The 15,670-nt window shown below is 47.3% G+C and overlaps 1 protein-coding gene and 1 long non-coding RNA gene across 2 annotated transcripts in view; one reads left to right on the plus strand and one right to left on the minus strand.

Annotated features, from left to right (window-relative positions):
• LOC119117537 (hemicentin-2-like) lies at nt 1-3,407 on the minus strand. The gene is made up of 5 exons (XM_037243874.1): nt 2,850-3,407; nt 988-1,245; nt 354-623; nt 77-259; nt 1-26 (listed from the first exon to the last, which is right to left on the minus strand). The coding sequence occupies exons 1-5, from the start codon at nt 2,968-2,970 to the stop codon at nt 1-3; spliced, it is 858 nt and encodes a 285-aa protein (XP_037099769.1). The 5' UTR covers nt 2,971-3,407.
• Nucleotides 3,408-13,774: 10,367 nt separating this feature from the next.
• Nucleotides 13,775-15,670, plus strand: part of LOC119117522 — a 48,768-nt gene continuing 46,872 nt past the window's right edge. The window contains exon 1 of the long non-coding RNA XR_005096539.1: nt 13,775-14,292. This is a non-coding gene — a long non-coding RNA (uncharacterized LOC119117522). The remainder of the gene's footprint in view (nt 14,293-15,670) is intronic.

Below are 15,670 nucleotides of genomic sequence, written 5' to 3' on the forward strand. Positions count from 1 at the left end.
CTAACGGTGAGAGTAAATCCGGCGCTCTCGACCGGGTTACCGCCAGGGTAGCTTTCGGCGTTGCAAGTGTATTCACCGGCGTCCTCCGGTTTAGCCTCGCTGATGGTCAACTTCTTGCCACTGACGTTAGTAGCTTGGGGAGTAGTGCCCTTCTTCCAAGTGACCACTTTGGCATCACCGGTGACCTTGCACTCTAAGATGACGCTCTTGCCTGCACACGCAGAAACTTTGCCGGCGATTTTGACAGCGGTGATGGGAGCTGTTGGGAAGAGGAAGTGAGGCGGCAACGTTTTGAGCAAGGGTGCATCGGCTGAATTGCTTTCGTGGCAACAATCCCGCGGCGTGAGAGCTACCTTGGACGGAGACTGTAAATGTTGCAGTGGTCGTCGGGGAGGGGTTGGGGTACTTGGCCTTGTAGGTCCCCGCGTCGGCTAGTTGCATGTTGAAGCGGCCCATCTCTTTCTTCTTATCGTCAGTGAACTTGTTGGCTTCATCGATGGCTGTCTCCGGCGCGTCAGGTTTCGTATGAGTCCAGGAGACATCAATGGCGGAACCAGCTGCGGAGTCCATCTTGATGGAGCTCCCCGTCACAACTTTGCATTCTGGGCCTGCGTCGCAGGTGACTGAAAAACCCCAAAAGAGTGTGACATTCACCTCAGTGGTCAAGTCCGAGTGCAGGCGTTAAAAAGCAGCAGACGGTGGGCCACGCCGAGGGCACGCGCTACACGATTTTGCTCTGCGCTCCGACAAATGTAGCACCGCGGCGGCGCCCGCCATCCTATCGGCAAAGGATTTCAGCCGAGGGTAAGAAAAGGAGTTGCCCCGATTTCTTCTGAGAGCAACGTTTGCTTTTCTCCCAGATGGCAAAGTGGCACATTTGAATTGCATTCCAAATTTGAACCGTTTAAGCCGCCCGCTTTGCACGTGGTGTCTTTCACAAAACGCAACGGTCGCTCAGCGATACGAGACGATTGTCGTGCAACTTACCGGCTCCGACGAGGATTGAGAAGGTCTTGGTGGTGCTGCTGCCGTAGGTGGCAGTGTACTTGCCGCTGTCTGCAGCGCTCAGCTTCCCCAATTTCAGTGTTTGTTTTTCGGTGGCAGGGTCATATGTAGCGCGAGATGGGATGCTGCCGCTCTGTCCCTCAAAAGTCCAAGTGACACTGTCAGTGCTGGACCCTGACACCAGTTTGAGATTGTCGCCAACACCGCAGAATTTCACATGGCCAATCTTGCCTTCGCAGTCTGGACAAGCAAGGAACAAAAGAATAATATGAGCGACAGATTTTACAATGGATTGTTTGCTTTTTGCACTCATCGCCGTGGCAGAGCATTCCTTTCAAACAATTCTCACGGCTCCTAACTAGCTAGCGGGCGTACGCCATCAATGGACACAAACGACGTGCGACGCATCAGACGGGAAGTACAAACAGCCAATCACGATGATCATCTTTTGCACAGGCTGGCTATGATTCAGTCGAAATGACGTCGTCACATGGACGGACGGTGGGGAGAGAGGGACCGGATTTTGTTTTGGAGGCTTACGAATTGCAATCTATCAATAGACCAAAGCAAACGGCAGGAGGGTTAGGGTTAGTTAGGGTGTCGCGCTAACGAAAGAAAGAAAGAAAGAAAGAAAGAAAGAAAGAAAGAAAGAAAGAAAGAAAACGTTGACTTCATCCAAACAAGAACACCTGAAGCTGAAAGCAAATACAAGCTATGCAAAAATGAAATGGACATCCTTTATTCGTTGCTTTATTTCAAACACGCGGAAAAAAAAGAGAGACTACTCCTGCACACCAATAAAAAGAGAAAAACCAAACAAATAGAATAAAAAAAGAATCAAAATGGACATCTATCAGACAGATGATTAGCATCGACAAGAAGCAGCAGCATATATTGAATGTAGTATGTGTCTTTGATTGCTTATGTGTGGTTTGCCCGTTTGAAACAAATACAATTCTCACTTTATGACATGCAAATCACGTGAGCCAATATCAATGACTTGACTTGATTCAAGCAACAAATGCAACACGTACTAGCCAGCAGGTGGCCTTGTTATTCAATAGAAAGCACTTAGCAGCTTGCTTTCAAATCCCCTCATCTGTACGTCTTCAGTCAATACCAATGAAGGAACGACAAGTAGCAACAGTTACGAGCACTTTTGTGGGAGCCCTCAAAGCAAGAAAATCTTTTCGAGGAAATCCGATCGAGCTTGTCTCACTAAACGAGCGAGCGAGTGAGTGACTTGGCACAGTCAATATCTGCGTGGTGGATCAATAAAGTTTCAATCAGTCAATCAACAAGTGCCATTTTATGCCGAGAAAAAGACTCAACAAGTGCCATTTTATGCCGAGAAAAAGACAATCAAATAATAGCCATTCACTTCAAAGTTACCAGCGACCTTAACTCAGGAGCGCAAGATAGAAAACGACAAAAAGTGGCTCAAACTGGTGTGCCGAGAAAAAGACAATCAAATAATAGCCATTCACTTCAAAGTTACCAGCGACCTTAACTCAGGAGCGCAAGATAGAAAACGACAAAAACTGGCTCAAACTGGTGTGCCGAGAAAAAGACAATCAAATAATAGCCATTCACTTCAAAGTTACCAGCGACCTTAACTCAGGAGCGCAAGATAGAAAACGACAAAAAGTGGTGGTGCGGACAAACGAGTGAAGAAAAGTCCTTGGAAAGAAAGAAATGCTCAGACGGCGACTGCATCGTACACTCTCTCCCGTTGGCGACATGAATACAATTAAGGCTGCTTGCACACGAGTGAGTCGACACCAAATTGACGTTGATCGCATTCGCAATGTGAAATTGACAAAGTGTCGTGAGGAAGCTTTTACCGTCTGACTCGGCCATCCTGGTCAGGGAGAGCAGGAGAAACCACACAAGTGCGGGGCGCAGCCTCATGATGAGCAGTTCGCGGCGGCCGCGGCGGCCTCGGCGGGAACTTCGGTGGACCATCCTCGGGCGCCTTGGGTGATCAACAATTTCGGCTGCGAGACTCTCAGACAGCGAGCGAGCGAGGCGGACGGACAGGCAGGCAGGCAGACTGGCAGACAGGAACGGCGGCTCCAACTCGACAAGTGTGACTGACCCACGGACGCGACTAAAGTCCTAGCCCGCACCGCGCGTGACGTCACGATGCTTTGACACGTTCAGCCTTCGTCGTCTCAAAGCTTCTGCCCAAGTTGAAGGCTTGCTTGCAAGTTGCCAACCAATCAACTTGATTTCCCTCACCATGCAGTCAAACAGAAAGGAGCAAAGGAATAGGTCAAATGTACAACATGACGTTTGGCGCTTGCTTGAATCGACGCCGTTTCGGTTCGATGTGGAATGGAAAAGTGACCAAGCTGTGTGTCTGTGCTCTGATGGAGCAACTATGTTTGTAGACTAGAAATAAATGAGAGTATTTATTGACACATTGCTGTTGCGCCCTCTTCGGTTGAATAGAGTATTTATTGACACATTGCTGTTGCGCCCTCTTCAGTTGAATTGCTGCCCACGACACGACGCGTCACGTCACGGAAAGGCAAGCAACTTTGAAGTCACGAGGCATTTGCAATGGAAACATTTGACTCTCGCGTCATCATAAAGACAGAACGTTCTTTTCCCTGCCTCCCTCCCTCCGCGTTGAGCAACCTTCTCCAGACCTTACACGCCACAGCCGCTTTGCAGGACAAAGGCGAAGCTGACCCGGCCGAACGCCCGCCCGAACCCCACGAGCCCGTCCGAACCCCACGAGCCCGTCCGAACCCCACGAGCCCGCCCGAACCCCACAAGCCTTCCATTTGCATGACGAGGTCACATGCAACACGTATACGCGCGGCGTGACCTCGAGGTGCAGTTCTCCATGGCAAAGTTGCTTCAAACCAACATGTCACACACCCAGTTGGTCCTGTATTGGCAAGATTGTCTTTTCTCGGCCATCGGGTTTCATCATCATCATCGGCGGTCACTCGTAGTCGAGTATGACGGTCCTCCTTCTTGGTCTTTGTGGGTCTTCAGGTGGTTGAAGAGGCCGATCCTGGACCCGATAACTCTGGAGCAGTGTGGACAGGGGAATGTAATGGTGGTGGGTTTGGGTTGGGCCTGCTTGGTGGGGGCTCTCTCCTTTCTGCGTCTGCGTTTGTCTTGAGCGGCATGGTGGAGGTCAACGTTATATTGAGCGGCGCCGTCACGGACAAGGTTTCTCCACGTCGTCCTGTCTGCGGCCTTGTCTTCCCAAGTTTTAAGGTTTATGTGACACTTCTTCAGGTTTGCTTTTATGTTGTCCTTGAACCTCTTCTTCTGACCTCCCGGGGCCCGCTTTCCTTCAGCGAGCTGGGAATAAAGAACTTGTTTTGGGAGGCGAGAGTCAGGCATGCGGATTACATGGCCAATCCATCTCAGTTGGTTTTGGGCAATGGTGGCAGTGATGGTAAGCAAGCCAGCCTCCTCCAGGACGCTGGTGTTGGTGCGTCGGTCCTTCCAGCTGATCCTGAGGATTTTCCGGAGGCATCTCTGATGGTAGGTCTCCAGTGCCCTTAAGTGCCTGCTGTATGTGGTCCAGGCTTCTGACCCATACAGAAGGGTGGGGAGGACCACAGCTTTGTAGACCAGGATTTTGGTCTTTGCTTGGAGGTCACGATTCTCGAAGACTCGCTTCCGTAGCCTTGAGAAAGCCCCACTGGCACAGCTGAGGCGATGGTCAATTTCATCATCAATGGTGGCTTTAGATGACAGGAGGCTGCCAAGATAGGGGAAGTGGTCAACCTTTTCCAGTCGGATGGTATCAATAGAGATGTTTGGGGGGCGGACAAGCAAACTGCAGTTTGGTAGTGGTTGGTGGAGGATTTGGGTCTTTTTTACGTTAATGGCCAGACCAAGCTGTTTGTATGCCTTCGCGAAGGCAGACAGAATACTCTGTAGGTCTTCTTCCGACAGGGCCACAAGGGCATTGTCGTCCGCATACTGCAGCTCCATGATGGATATGGTGGTGGTTTGACCTTTAGCCCTGAGTCGGTTGATGTTGAGTAGTTGACCGTCAGTTCTGTACATGATTTTGACTCCGTGGGGCAGATGCTTGCTTGTATGGCGGAGGATAGCAGCAATAAAGATGGAAAATAGTGTTGGAGCGATGACGCATCCCTGTTTGACACCTGTGTCAACCCTGAAGGGTTCCGTCTCGTCTCCACTGCCGCTGAGCACTGTGGCTGACATGTTATCATGCAGTAGTCTCAGTACTCTGATGTATTTGTCTGGGCAGCCAATCTTGGATAGAACCAGCCAAAGGGCCTGACGGTTAACTGAATCGAAGGCTTTGGTGAAGTCTATGAAGGCCATGTATAGTGGTTGATTTTGTTCCCGGCATTTTTCTTGCAGTTGTCGAGCAATGAAAACCATGTCTGTGGTGCCTCTGCTTGGGCGAAATCCACTCTGAGACTCAGGAAGGATGATTTCTGACAGGGGGGTGAGTCTGTTGGCCAGAACCCGAGCGAGGGCTTTCCCTATGGTGGAGAGGAGAGAAATGCCACGGTAATTCCCGCAGTCTGCCTTGTCTCCTTTCTTGAATACGGAGACGATTAAGGCATCTCTGAGCTGCGCAGGGATTTCCTCTTCTTCCCACATCTTAAGAAGCAGGGCATGGATGTGCCTGAGAAGGTCGGGTCCGCCTTTCTTCAAGACCTCTGCTGGAATTCCATCGGACCCAGCAGCCTTGTTGTTCCTCATCTTCCCAATGGCATCCTGCAGCTCGTTCAGGCTGGGTGGCTCTCCCATGCTTTCAGCTGTGGGCTGTTGTGGTAGTTGATCAAGAGCCTCCATCTCAGGTATAGTGTCCCTGTTTAAGAGGTCCTCGTCGTGTTCTTTCCACCTGTTCGCAATTGCCTCCTTGTCCTTCAGCAGCAGGCCATCCTTTGAGCGAAGGGGGGTTAGGCAGCGGTGGCTGGGACCATACACCGCTCTCGTGGCATCAAAGAAGCCTCTCGTGTCTCCAGAGTCAGCAAGCTGCTCGATCTCCAGAGCCTTCTTTGTCCACCATTGGTTCTTCAGTTTCCTAACCTGTGTTTGGACGGCTGCCTTCGCTTTGGCATGGGCTACTCTTTTCACCTTGCAGTGGATGTCATTTTGCCAGGTGATGAAAGCTTGCCGCTTGTTGTTAATTAGCTGCTGGATCTCAGTGTCGTTCTCATCAAACCAGTCTTGATGCGTCCGCTTTTTGTGCCCGAGGATTCTTTTGCAGGTGTTCATTATGGTAGTCGAAAGTGTGCTCCAGTGTGTTTCAGTATCCTCTGGGTAGTGGTTGGGCAGCGCTGCACTAAGAGCCTCCTGCAGCTGTTGTTGGTAGGCGGTGTCATTCAACAGCTCGATGTTTATTCTTGGCCGGCATTGTCTTTTCTGCATCCGTTTTTTCCGCATTAGGCGGATGGACATGATGGAGCGAATGAGGCGATGGTCGGTCCAGCAGTCGTCTGCACTGGTCATTGCTCTGGTGTTTAGGACATCGCGGCGGTCTTTAGAGCGGACAATGACATAGTCGATGAGATGCCGCAGTTTGGAGCGAGGATGCATCCAAGATGTTTTGAACTTGGTTTTTTGACGGAAAAGTGTGTTGGTGATGACCAGGTTGTGTTCTGAGCACTTGGTTAGTAGTAATGTGCCATTAGAGTTTGTGTTTCCAACCCCTTCTCGTCCCGGCGTACCCCTCCATAGGTGGTGGTTTCGTCCCACTCTGGCGTTGAAGTCTCCAAGCAGGATTAGCTTATCCTCCTTGGGGACGTCCGATAGGACTTTGTCTAGGTCAGCGTAGAAGGCCTCCTTAACTTCGTCCTGTGCATCGAGTGTTGGTGCATAGGCACTAATGACCGCGGCCATCTGATTGTTAGCAAGCATCAGGCGTATGGTCATTAGGCGCTCGTTAATGCCCACAGGGAGTTCATGGAGGTGGTTGATGAGGCGGTTCTTGATAGCAAAACCCACACCATGGATTCTTGGCTCAGTTGCAGGTTTTCCTTTCCAAAAGTCAAAGTCAAAGTCAAAGTCAGCTTTATTGTCAATCCCTTCATATGTCAAGACACACAAAGAAACCGAAATTCCGTTTCCTCCATCCCACGGTGACGAGACATACAAGTAGGCGACACAAAACAAAAACAAGAATGCCCAAACCATAATAACAAATAATAAATAAATAAAATAAAATGAGCGATGAATAAATAACAGACCAATAACCCATTAAATATGAGGGGCAAAACCGAGCCAGTGTGCATACAGCAAGAACAGGACGCTACGCTGAAAGAGGGAGCGAGTTCAGGATCCTAACAGCCTGGAGTACGAAGCTGTTGGAAAGTCTGGTGGTGCGGGAGCGCAGGCTCCTGTACCGCCTCCCAGAGGGCAGAAGTTCAAACAAAGAGAAAGTATATCCACCTTTTTCCTCCTTCAGCTGCCCTTCATCTGCTAGTCGGGTCTCGGAGAGTGCTGCGATGTCGATCTGGAACTTCCTTAGCTCTCTGGAGATGATGGCAGTTCGCCTTTCAGGTCGATCACTGGCTTGGTTGTCCGTTAGGGTCCGCGCGTTCCAGGCTCCAATGTGTACATGTTTTTGTTTCTGACCGCGTGATGGTGATCCCTCTGGATGCGGTATTCCAGACAGGATTTTGTGAGGCAGGCTATGTTTAGGGTACCTTTTCTAACCCCCTCCCCTAAATGGGGTGAGCAGAGTGGATCCTAAATAGGGCTGCTCAGTCATGGGTGCAGCTGCCGAGAAGCTCTTCTGCCTCAGTCCAAGAACTTAACGACTGAATCTAACACCTGTGTGCCAGGTTGTGGCTAGGGGCTGCCAGACCTCACTGTCCTGCCCCCGTTACCACTTCCTGATCGCCACAGGACTTTGTTGTCCAGGATGTAAAATGGAATACGTTCCCTTCAGGAGGACGCCTGCGCGTGACGTCTTTTAGCGTGGGGAGACTGATGCGCCTGCAGCCACCACACGGTCCTTGGCAGAAAGGGGCCGGGATCCAATGGCATGGGTCCATGACGATTGGAGACCACCCTCTGTTGCAGCCTTCGTCCGCCTTCAGTGCCGTTGTGACTCACAGTGTCATCCTCCGCCACTCCCACCGTTGAGGTCTTTGGATCATTAGACCGCAGGTGTCAAACTCAAGGCCCGGCCGGGGGCCAGATACGGCCCGCCACGTCATTTCATGTGGCCCGCCAAGACAAATTGTGTATCAAATTGGTGTGTCATTCCTAGAATTGCAAATTGTCGTCACTTTTACAAACATCTTTTTTTTTTTCTAAATATTTGAGTCTGATTCGAAGACGAGTTATTTGTCAGTCTGTTTTGTGGCTTTTACTGTATATAATATGAGGTGCTCGTACATTTATTATTATTTTCATTTATACGTATATATTCAGAATGGCCCTCCGAAAGAAGCTGTGACTACAATGCGGCCCGCGAAAAAACCGAGTTGGACGTCCGTCCGTCCGTCCGTCCGTCCGTCCGTCCGCCCGTCCTCCTCGCAGATAGAAGTGGGGTGCAGCACAAGATGTCTCCACCGGAGGGCACCCCCGACCCTCCGTAGGTTCGCTCACTTGACTCAATGTTGGTCATCATTCATTCTCGCCGTCAAGGAAACAAACCGTTGAACAAGGTGTCAGGTCAAAGTACCATAAGACATTATTTTATACACTGAAACAAGAGGAGAAGACGACCAGTATTCCTTTTGCTCGCGAGGAGAATTAGGTAGAAGGCCCAGTTACAGTCCTCCACCAATTCTGGACTCCTCTTCCGCTATCTCCTCTTTTTATTTTGGGTTGCCCTGGTTACAAGAGGCGTTGCTACACTAAAGGGAGGGGAGATTGTGGCTGGAGCCAACTAAAGAACGTTGCGTGGTGCGAGGCCTTGGCCGATCCGTGAGCCCAGCAAGGCAGAGTCTGTCCTTAGTTGGTTGGCAGCCTCGTCCTGGGCTGCGATCTCCAAACGTGCTGGGTGCCGTGTCCCTGTAAAACAACGCTCGAGACTTTCTTGCTGAGTGTCGCACGTTCATAACGACGAGTAAAGAATCAGATACCTCTCGTGCGTACGCTCCAACAAACGTTAAGTAGATGTGAGGTAACGAGCACGGTCTACTTCGACAGACACTGAGTAAATATGGGATCACTTAAAAACTGTCCCGGTCAACAACAATTCAGGAATAGAAACGACAAGGTGTAACAGAGAAAGAACTTCTCTTGAACTATACAAAGAACAACGGTGTTCTGTTCATAACGAGTGAGGGCCTCTCACAGGTAAGAAAAGGAAGGGAGGATAAGAACCCCCTAAAGCTAGCTGGCAGATATGTTGGCTTGAGCGAAGATACGTGACCTCCGGTTCAGGCCGACCGGCGCTTCTGCACAACGAATTATTCTAACGCGAGCAAAAAATCGACACGGCGCACACGAGAGATGATTTTCTGGTTTGGTTTGGTTTTTTGCTTTTTGAACATCATTCAGCGTTAAAGCTTTCAATCACCGGAAACATTTCAACAAACCCAAGCAACCGATGGCAATTCACTTCAAATTCAAACGAGAACACATCGGAAACTATCTTGAAATATAGCAAGTGATCATGAAGAAGAGAAAAGGCCCAAATTTGGCCAAATGTGTGTGTGTGCTTGCACACAGGGCGTTGTGATGCGAAGTGCAGTGGTGTTGGAGTAGTAGTGCTCGTAGTTAGTGCATGTTGCATGCTTCTTCCTGCTTGCTACCGTCTGCTTTCAGCCACTGCCGCCGGCTAGCCCCCTGTTTCCGGGGGCGAAAAGAGGAGCCGAGTGCGTAAGTCTCCTCAGCCGGTACATAGCCTCTCCACCGTCAAGACTTCTGCATGCCTCCTCGTGGCCACACATGGTAACTGGGTGCCTCACGGCTCCAGGCTAAATTGCAGGGGATCGATCGGGGGAGCAACAGTGGGCCCCTAGGCGTGACGTACAGGCCCACCGGCGCGTGGATGTCCTGGCGCCCGCTAACCACTGTCCCAGCTATGGGGGAAATAGCACCCCCGCTGCCTTGTGGGTATCGTCTGGAACGAAAAGGCGAAGGGAGCAAACCCCGACAGGAAACCCGGCTTGGACTCCGTTAGGCAGACTCATGCTTTAAAAGAAAAAAGGCATTGTTCTGGCAACTCCTGCCTGCAGCCAACCTGATGCCAAACGTATCGGTTCACCGTTCCTTTGGATGACAACAGGAAGGCCGAGAGGGAAGCCCTGATGCCTGGGAAACTCAAGGCTTCCATAAAACTTGCCCAGGCTTCTTGCGCACTGGAGAGGAAACTTCAGCTCCACTAACCAGTGGAGACACAACACGGGAGGTTAGCAGTTACCGGTTATAAGCCCTTTCTTATTGGCGTAGAGTATGGGTGCCAGGGGCTACCTCCGACGGTGGGAGAGATGTTCGGTCTCATTGGACAGCTACCGCCCGCCTCAAGCTGGGCAGCCCCCAGCCAATAAGGTGCTTTCCCGCCACAGCCTGCCTGCTTCATTGGGTGCTTGGAGCTCAGGGATTTATCCTAACAAGTGGGCTGTAAATTCACGCACCAAGCAACAAAAGGAAATTACCGAAGATTCCAGCACTACGCCTGGGGTGCTGGAATGTCAGGACTATGACACCCGGGCTCAGCGACAACCTACAACAAATTAGTGATGTCCGTAAAACTGCAGTTATCAACAACGAACTCCTGAAGCTCAGAATTGACATCTCGACCCTCCAGGAAACACGACTCCATGGATCTGGCTCACTCAAGGAAAAGGACTATACCTTCTTTTGGCGGGGGAAGCCCCCTGAGGAAACCAGGGAACACGGAGTAGGGTTCGCTGTCAGGAACACACTCCTGGGAGCAGTGGTACCACCCACAGGTGGCTCTGAGAGAATCCTGGCTCTCTGCCTCAATACATCTATGGGACCTGTCCACCTAGTGAGTGTGTACGCTCCAACACTTAGCTCCCCCCAGGAAATAAAAGAAAGGTTTTATGATGAACTCGAAGCGACTCTTAAAAACATTCCCAGCCGTGAACAGCTCTACCTACTTGGTGTGCCAAATTTGAACAGGTTCCCTCTTTCCTAGGCCAAGTTACAGGGGGGGAACATATCCTCACAGCTGCCCTGTGAGGATATGTTCCCCCCCCTTATTTTCAGAACGGTGAGTGCTGGAGTCCAGCTGTTTTTTTTCTGATGATTTGTGCAGTGATACCGTTATTACTGCACTTTATCAAACCTGCTCAAATTTGGCACACAACCTGAAAGGATCCCCAGGAAGACAGAAAAAAAACAGCTGGAGTCCAGCACTCACCGTTCTCAAAATAAGGGGGGGGGGGGGGAACATATCCTCACGGCTTGACATTTTTTATAGAGTTCTTGTTACAATTTTTATCCCCCCTCCCCACCATCTGTCACTTTGCTTGGGACAAAAGGAGCCTTCAGAACTGAAATTTCTTCTCAATTATTCATTCAAATCAATTCACTCAAATCATTCTCGTTATGAAAGATTTGATCACAAAACGTGTGTGGCTTTTTCTTAAATGAACACGTTGCTATCGTGTCAGCTTTTAATTATATTGCGCTGTCATGTTAAAGCAAATTAATAAATGCAACAATATTAATTTGCTTTGAAAATACCTGAGTAATAAAATGGATGGATGGATGAATGATGATCACAATTAAGTATAAAGTCTCCTTTGTAATATATACTCCTTGTAGCCTGTACCCAAAAAGAGGAGTTTCTTTGCATTGAGGTTTATGCAAAGAGCTCACGTAATTATATTGTTGCGTTTTGGTGAAGTGAATGAGTGTTCCGACTGTACGACTGGTCTTTGAATGCACCCCGCTTCAATGGCACAACGCGGATGAATTTAAAGACATCAAATGAGAATAATCCTTTATAAAAATTAAAATTGACTGACGCAAACGTGAGTTCTTCATGTTTTTATTGAAAACAACATAGTGCTGACGCCGACGACGCCGTACGACATCGGTTTTTCGCTTTCCAAATAAGGCGTGCGCGCTCCCGCGGCAGGGGGAACAAAATCTCACGGGGGAACCAAATCAAGCACAACACCTGAAAGCACCGAGCCACGCACGTCTATCAGACTGCTCACTGCCATTTCAACTGTGCTGGCTGTTAAAAACTCCCACATAAAACTCGCAAAAAAATCTCTCACAACAAAATCTCTCTTTTGTTCTCTCCTTGTCATGCATGAATTTTTTTTGTGGTGAGACTTCCATTTGCATGAGATGAATGTTATTTTTGGCGCACACAGTATACGTGAGCCTTAGCTTCTTGGATGTATCATGTCATTTTTTAACAAATAAAATAATACTGCTTGTTCACTGCAGCTAGATCCCAAATGGCAAATATATACAAGTGACGGCTCACGGGGCAGAAATAAGAAACGAGAAAACGTTTCAGCCATGGCGCTCGATGCGGCCCCCAAAGTGCTCATCATCCCTCCAAGCAGAAAGTATGAGGAAGCACCACATAATAACGTTGGGAAATCCTCTATTATTCTGCCTCAGACGCCTGCTGGCGTAATGAAAGCAACAAACAAACATGCATAATTCAGATAGCCGGCCACTTGTGCGTCGGGCCCCGGTAATGATTGCGCTTGGAAGTGATGAAGTACCGCACTTACACCTAAACGGCCTTATTTAAACTCATTTGTTAGGTGCAATTCAAGAGGGGGGGACGCTTATTTGTGTAATATGCGATGGCTTACCGTGCGGCAAATGAGGCGAAGGCTAAGTATGTCATTAATTTGGGGAAATGACACCATTGAAACAGCAGGTGGCAGCAAAGTGTTTGGAACTGTTGACTCATCTTGGTGTATTGCATATGGAGTGACACAAGGTTGCTATGGAAACAATATGATGTGCGTTGAGGCTCTGTATTAGGGCCCCACAGATTCTGAAAACACCCGTTAACAATGGAATATTTGGGCTCCCTCTAGTGGTACATGTAAGAATTACTTAAGGTTTATTTTGTATGCATCATTTTTAAGATTGCAAAACATGGTGCAACATTTGACTGTTTCCCTAACATCAGCAAAGGTTCATTTGATCTCACTGTAGTTTGGTTACACTCACATGGGGATTCAAGTCGACCTTTTTTGAAAGGCAGATTGAAGACAAAAGTGAAGGTGAAAGGTGAATTGTCCACCGGTGTGACGGCGAGCAGAAGCAATCTGCGGCGAGCAAGATGCCAGACGGATTGCACTTATCTTCCGCTGACCTTCTCAAACCTGCAAACTGATTGAGGAGGAGGAGGAGGAGGAAGAGAAGGTAGATGGAAGTGATGATCAAAATAGGGAGAAATGCACACTGATGGGAGGAGCGGGTGATGGAGTACAAGGGATACTGAGAGCTGTCTTTGATTTGAAGCAGAGGAGAAGAGATCATGATGACGAACTATTACCCAGAAAAAAACATAACTGTGCTATATTCCTTTTTTTTTTATCGTGGTGAGATGCAAGTGAGCTTTTCCAGAATTTGCACTGATTCCTAATCTTCCCCTATATTTTTTTCATACTACTACTACTACTACTACTACTACTACTACTACTACTGCTAATAATAATAATAATAATATAATAATAATATTTCACCTGCTCGTCGTCAGGGGTCGTCACAGCAGATCAATCGATAATAACGTACAAATATCCTTTATTGTTTATTTACATTTCGATTTTAATTTCTAAATATTAGAATGTTGTTTTGTGTAATAATTGCCAAATGATGATTATTTTATTACTAATGCTAGTGCTTTGCTGCGTGAATAAAATAAAAAGATTTTATGACGATTGTGAACATGAATTTTATGGCGCCTGGATGCAGTTCTAAACCTGTCCAGCTAGAGGCGCTACACTCGCGTCAGCTGTAGTCACTTCTTCGGTCTGTCCCAGCTGACTGATGTCGTCCAATCAATCCCATGTTTGTGTTTAGTGCCAACGTCGTGTGTTTCTTCGCCTATATCGAGTTTAAATGACAATAACATCAATTTTACATTAAATTCATATCAGATATCAACCAAATGATGTAATGTGCCCTTCTGGGGTTGCTATTTTGGTTGCTCTTAATCCAAATGTCGATAATTAATTGACAGCAGATGACCTCATGGGTAAGAGCACATATTTTTTTTACATTTTGTTGAAGAGAAACTGTTAATGCATTCTTTTTCTGCGTCTTGTGTTTCCAACAGTGCAATTGATGTTTTTATGTTTGTTTTTTGAGGTGTGACGCTTATGAAAAATAAAGCCGGAAGCAACAATGAAGACTGTAAAGGTAAAAATGACTTTCTATCGATTTTTTGTTGTTGAGTATATTCATCCATCCGTTTTCTCTCTGTTATATTAATGGTAATGTTTGAGAGGGCAATGTTCAGTCAGAAAACATTTTTAAAAAGCAACCATAACAGAAGACATTAGGGCACTTTAAAAAGTAGTTGGTATTTATTTTGCACATAATGTTATGTGGTCCACTTGAGCTAATGAAGCGTGTCCATGTTTCTTGCTTAATGCACTTATTCTTTTCTTTTGGGCATAAATCCTGTCCAAAAATTAGATTTTTTTTGTAGTACAGCTTTTGCATAGTTCCATATTTAAAAAAAAAATGTTTAGTATAAACAGTACAGTGGTACTCAGCGTGTATTTTGTCTTGAGTTCCAAACAAATATTTTGATGGTGGTAGAGAACTTTGCAAGTAGTTTTTTGGCAAATAGCAAATAACTCTTAAAACAATAGGCTAATCAAAGTTATAATTTATTCTCAAACTAATCGTAAAACCAATGATGCAAATTTATTCACAGCAATTGCATAACTTTTTCACCAACTTATTGCTAAGTGTGTAAAACGCCATAAACGGGCTAACAAAACTAGCGTAAACAACGGTGAAGTATGAACACTATACTTTATATTATACGCTATACACTATATTCTTTCTTCGCTACAATTGACTACTAATTAAAATTGGGGTCTGGTAAAGGATTTAAGAATCAGCAAATGAGCTTGGACATTTTATATAACGTATGTCTGCTAGCTTAATGCTAACATCTGTGTGAAACTCCATAGACAGGCTAATGGAAATGAGCATACATCCATGTTATATATATTGTAACCGTGTCTCGCAATGGTCTTTGCCCTCTCCCGGGCTTTTAATAATCACTTTGCGCAAACGTTCCGTCGGTGTTAACAGTCAAGACTGTTCTTTGCTCTCTAATTGTGAGCTGTTTTATTGCGCCGCAATGAAATCGTTCCTGGCAAGATGGCTAATATGCGCCATTATACTTTATTTGCAGTGAGCGTGCAGAGCATTTGTTGTCATTTGCACTGTGGCAGACTTACTTAATAACAATGCCGTCTGTGCATTTAAGTGCCGCTCGAGTGCTTGGAAATGGATGAAGGTTGTGCATCGTCTTCAAATCCGAGCGGCTTCGTGTGGTTTTATTCTGTTTTGTTTACATTTGTAGCAACCGCTTTGTTAGGCACACTAGTACAATCCACGGGACAGATTACCGTGTTCTATACCCTCGGTGAATAATCGACTTTCTAAGGAATATAACTTCTCTATTTTTGTGCTCAAAGTAAAGCCCTGCCTTTTTTTTTACCTTTGTTGCCATCTTGTGGCATCTTGCTGCTAAGCAACCACCATTTAAGAGATTTGG

Source organism: Syngnathus acus, chromosome 23, assembly GCF_901709675.1.
Source record: "Syngnathus acus chromosome 23, fSynAcu1.2, whole genome shotgun sequence".
Lineage (NCBI taxonomy): Eukaryota > Metazoa > Chordata > Actinopteri > Syngnathiformes > Syngnathidae > Syngnathus > Syngnathus acus.

Excerpts from the sequence above, each read along its gene's own strand:
- LOC119117537 (XM_037243874.1), bottom strand. The coding sequence starts at position 2,970 with ATGGTCCACCGAAGTTCCCGCCGAGGCCGCCGCGGCCGCCGCGAACTG. Across the intron at positions 1,246-2,849 it reads CAGGATGGCCGAGTCAGACG|ACTGCGAAGGCAAGATTGGC; the intron begins GTAAAAGCTTCC and ends TTGCTTGTCCAG. Across the intron at positions 624-987 it reads CTCAATCCTCGTCGGAGCCG|TCACCTGCGACGCAGGCCCA; the intron begins GTAAGTTGCACG and ends GGGGTTTTTCAG.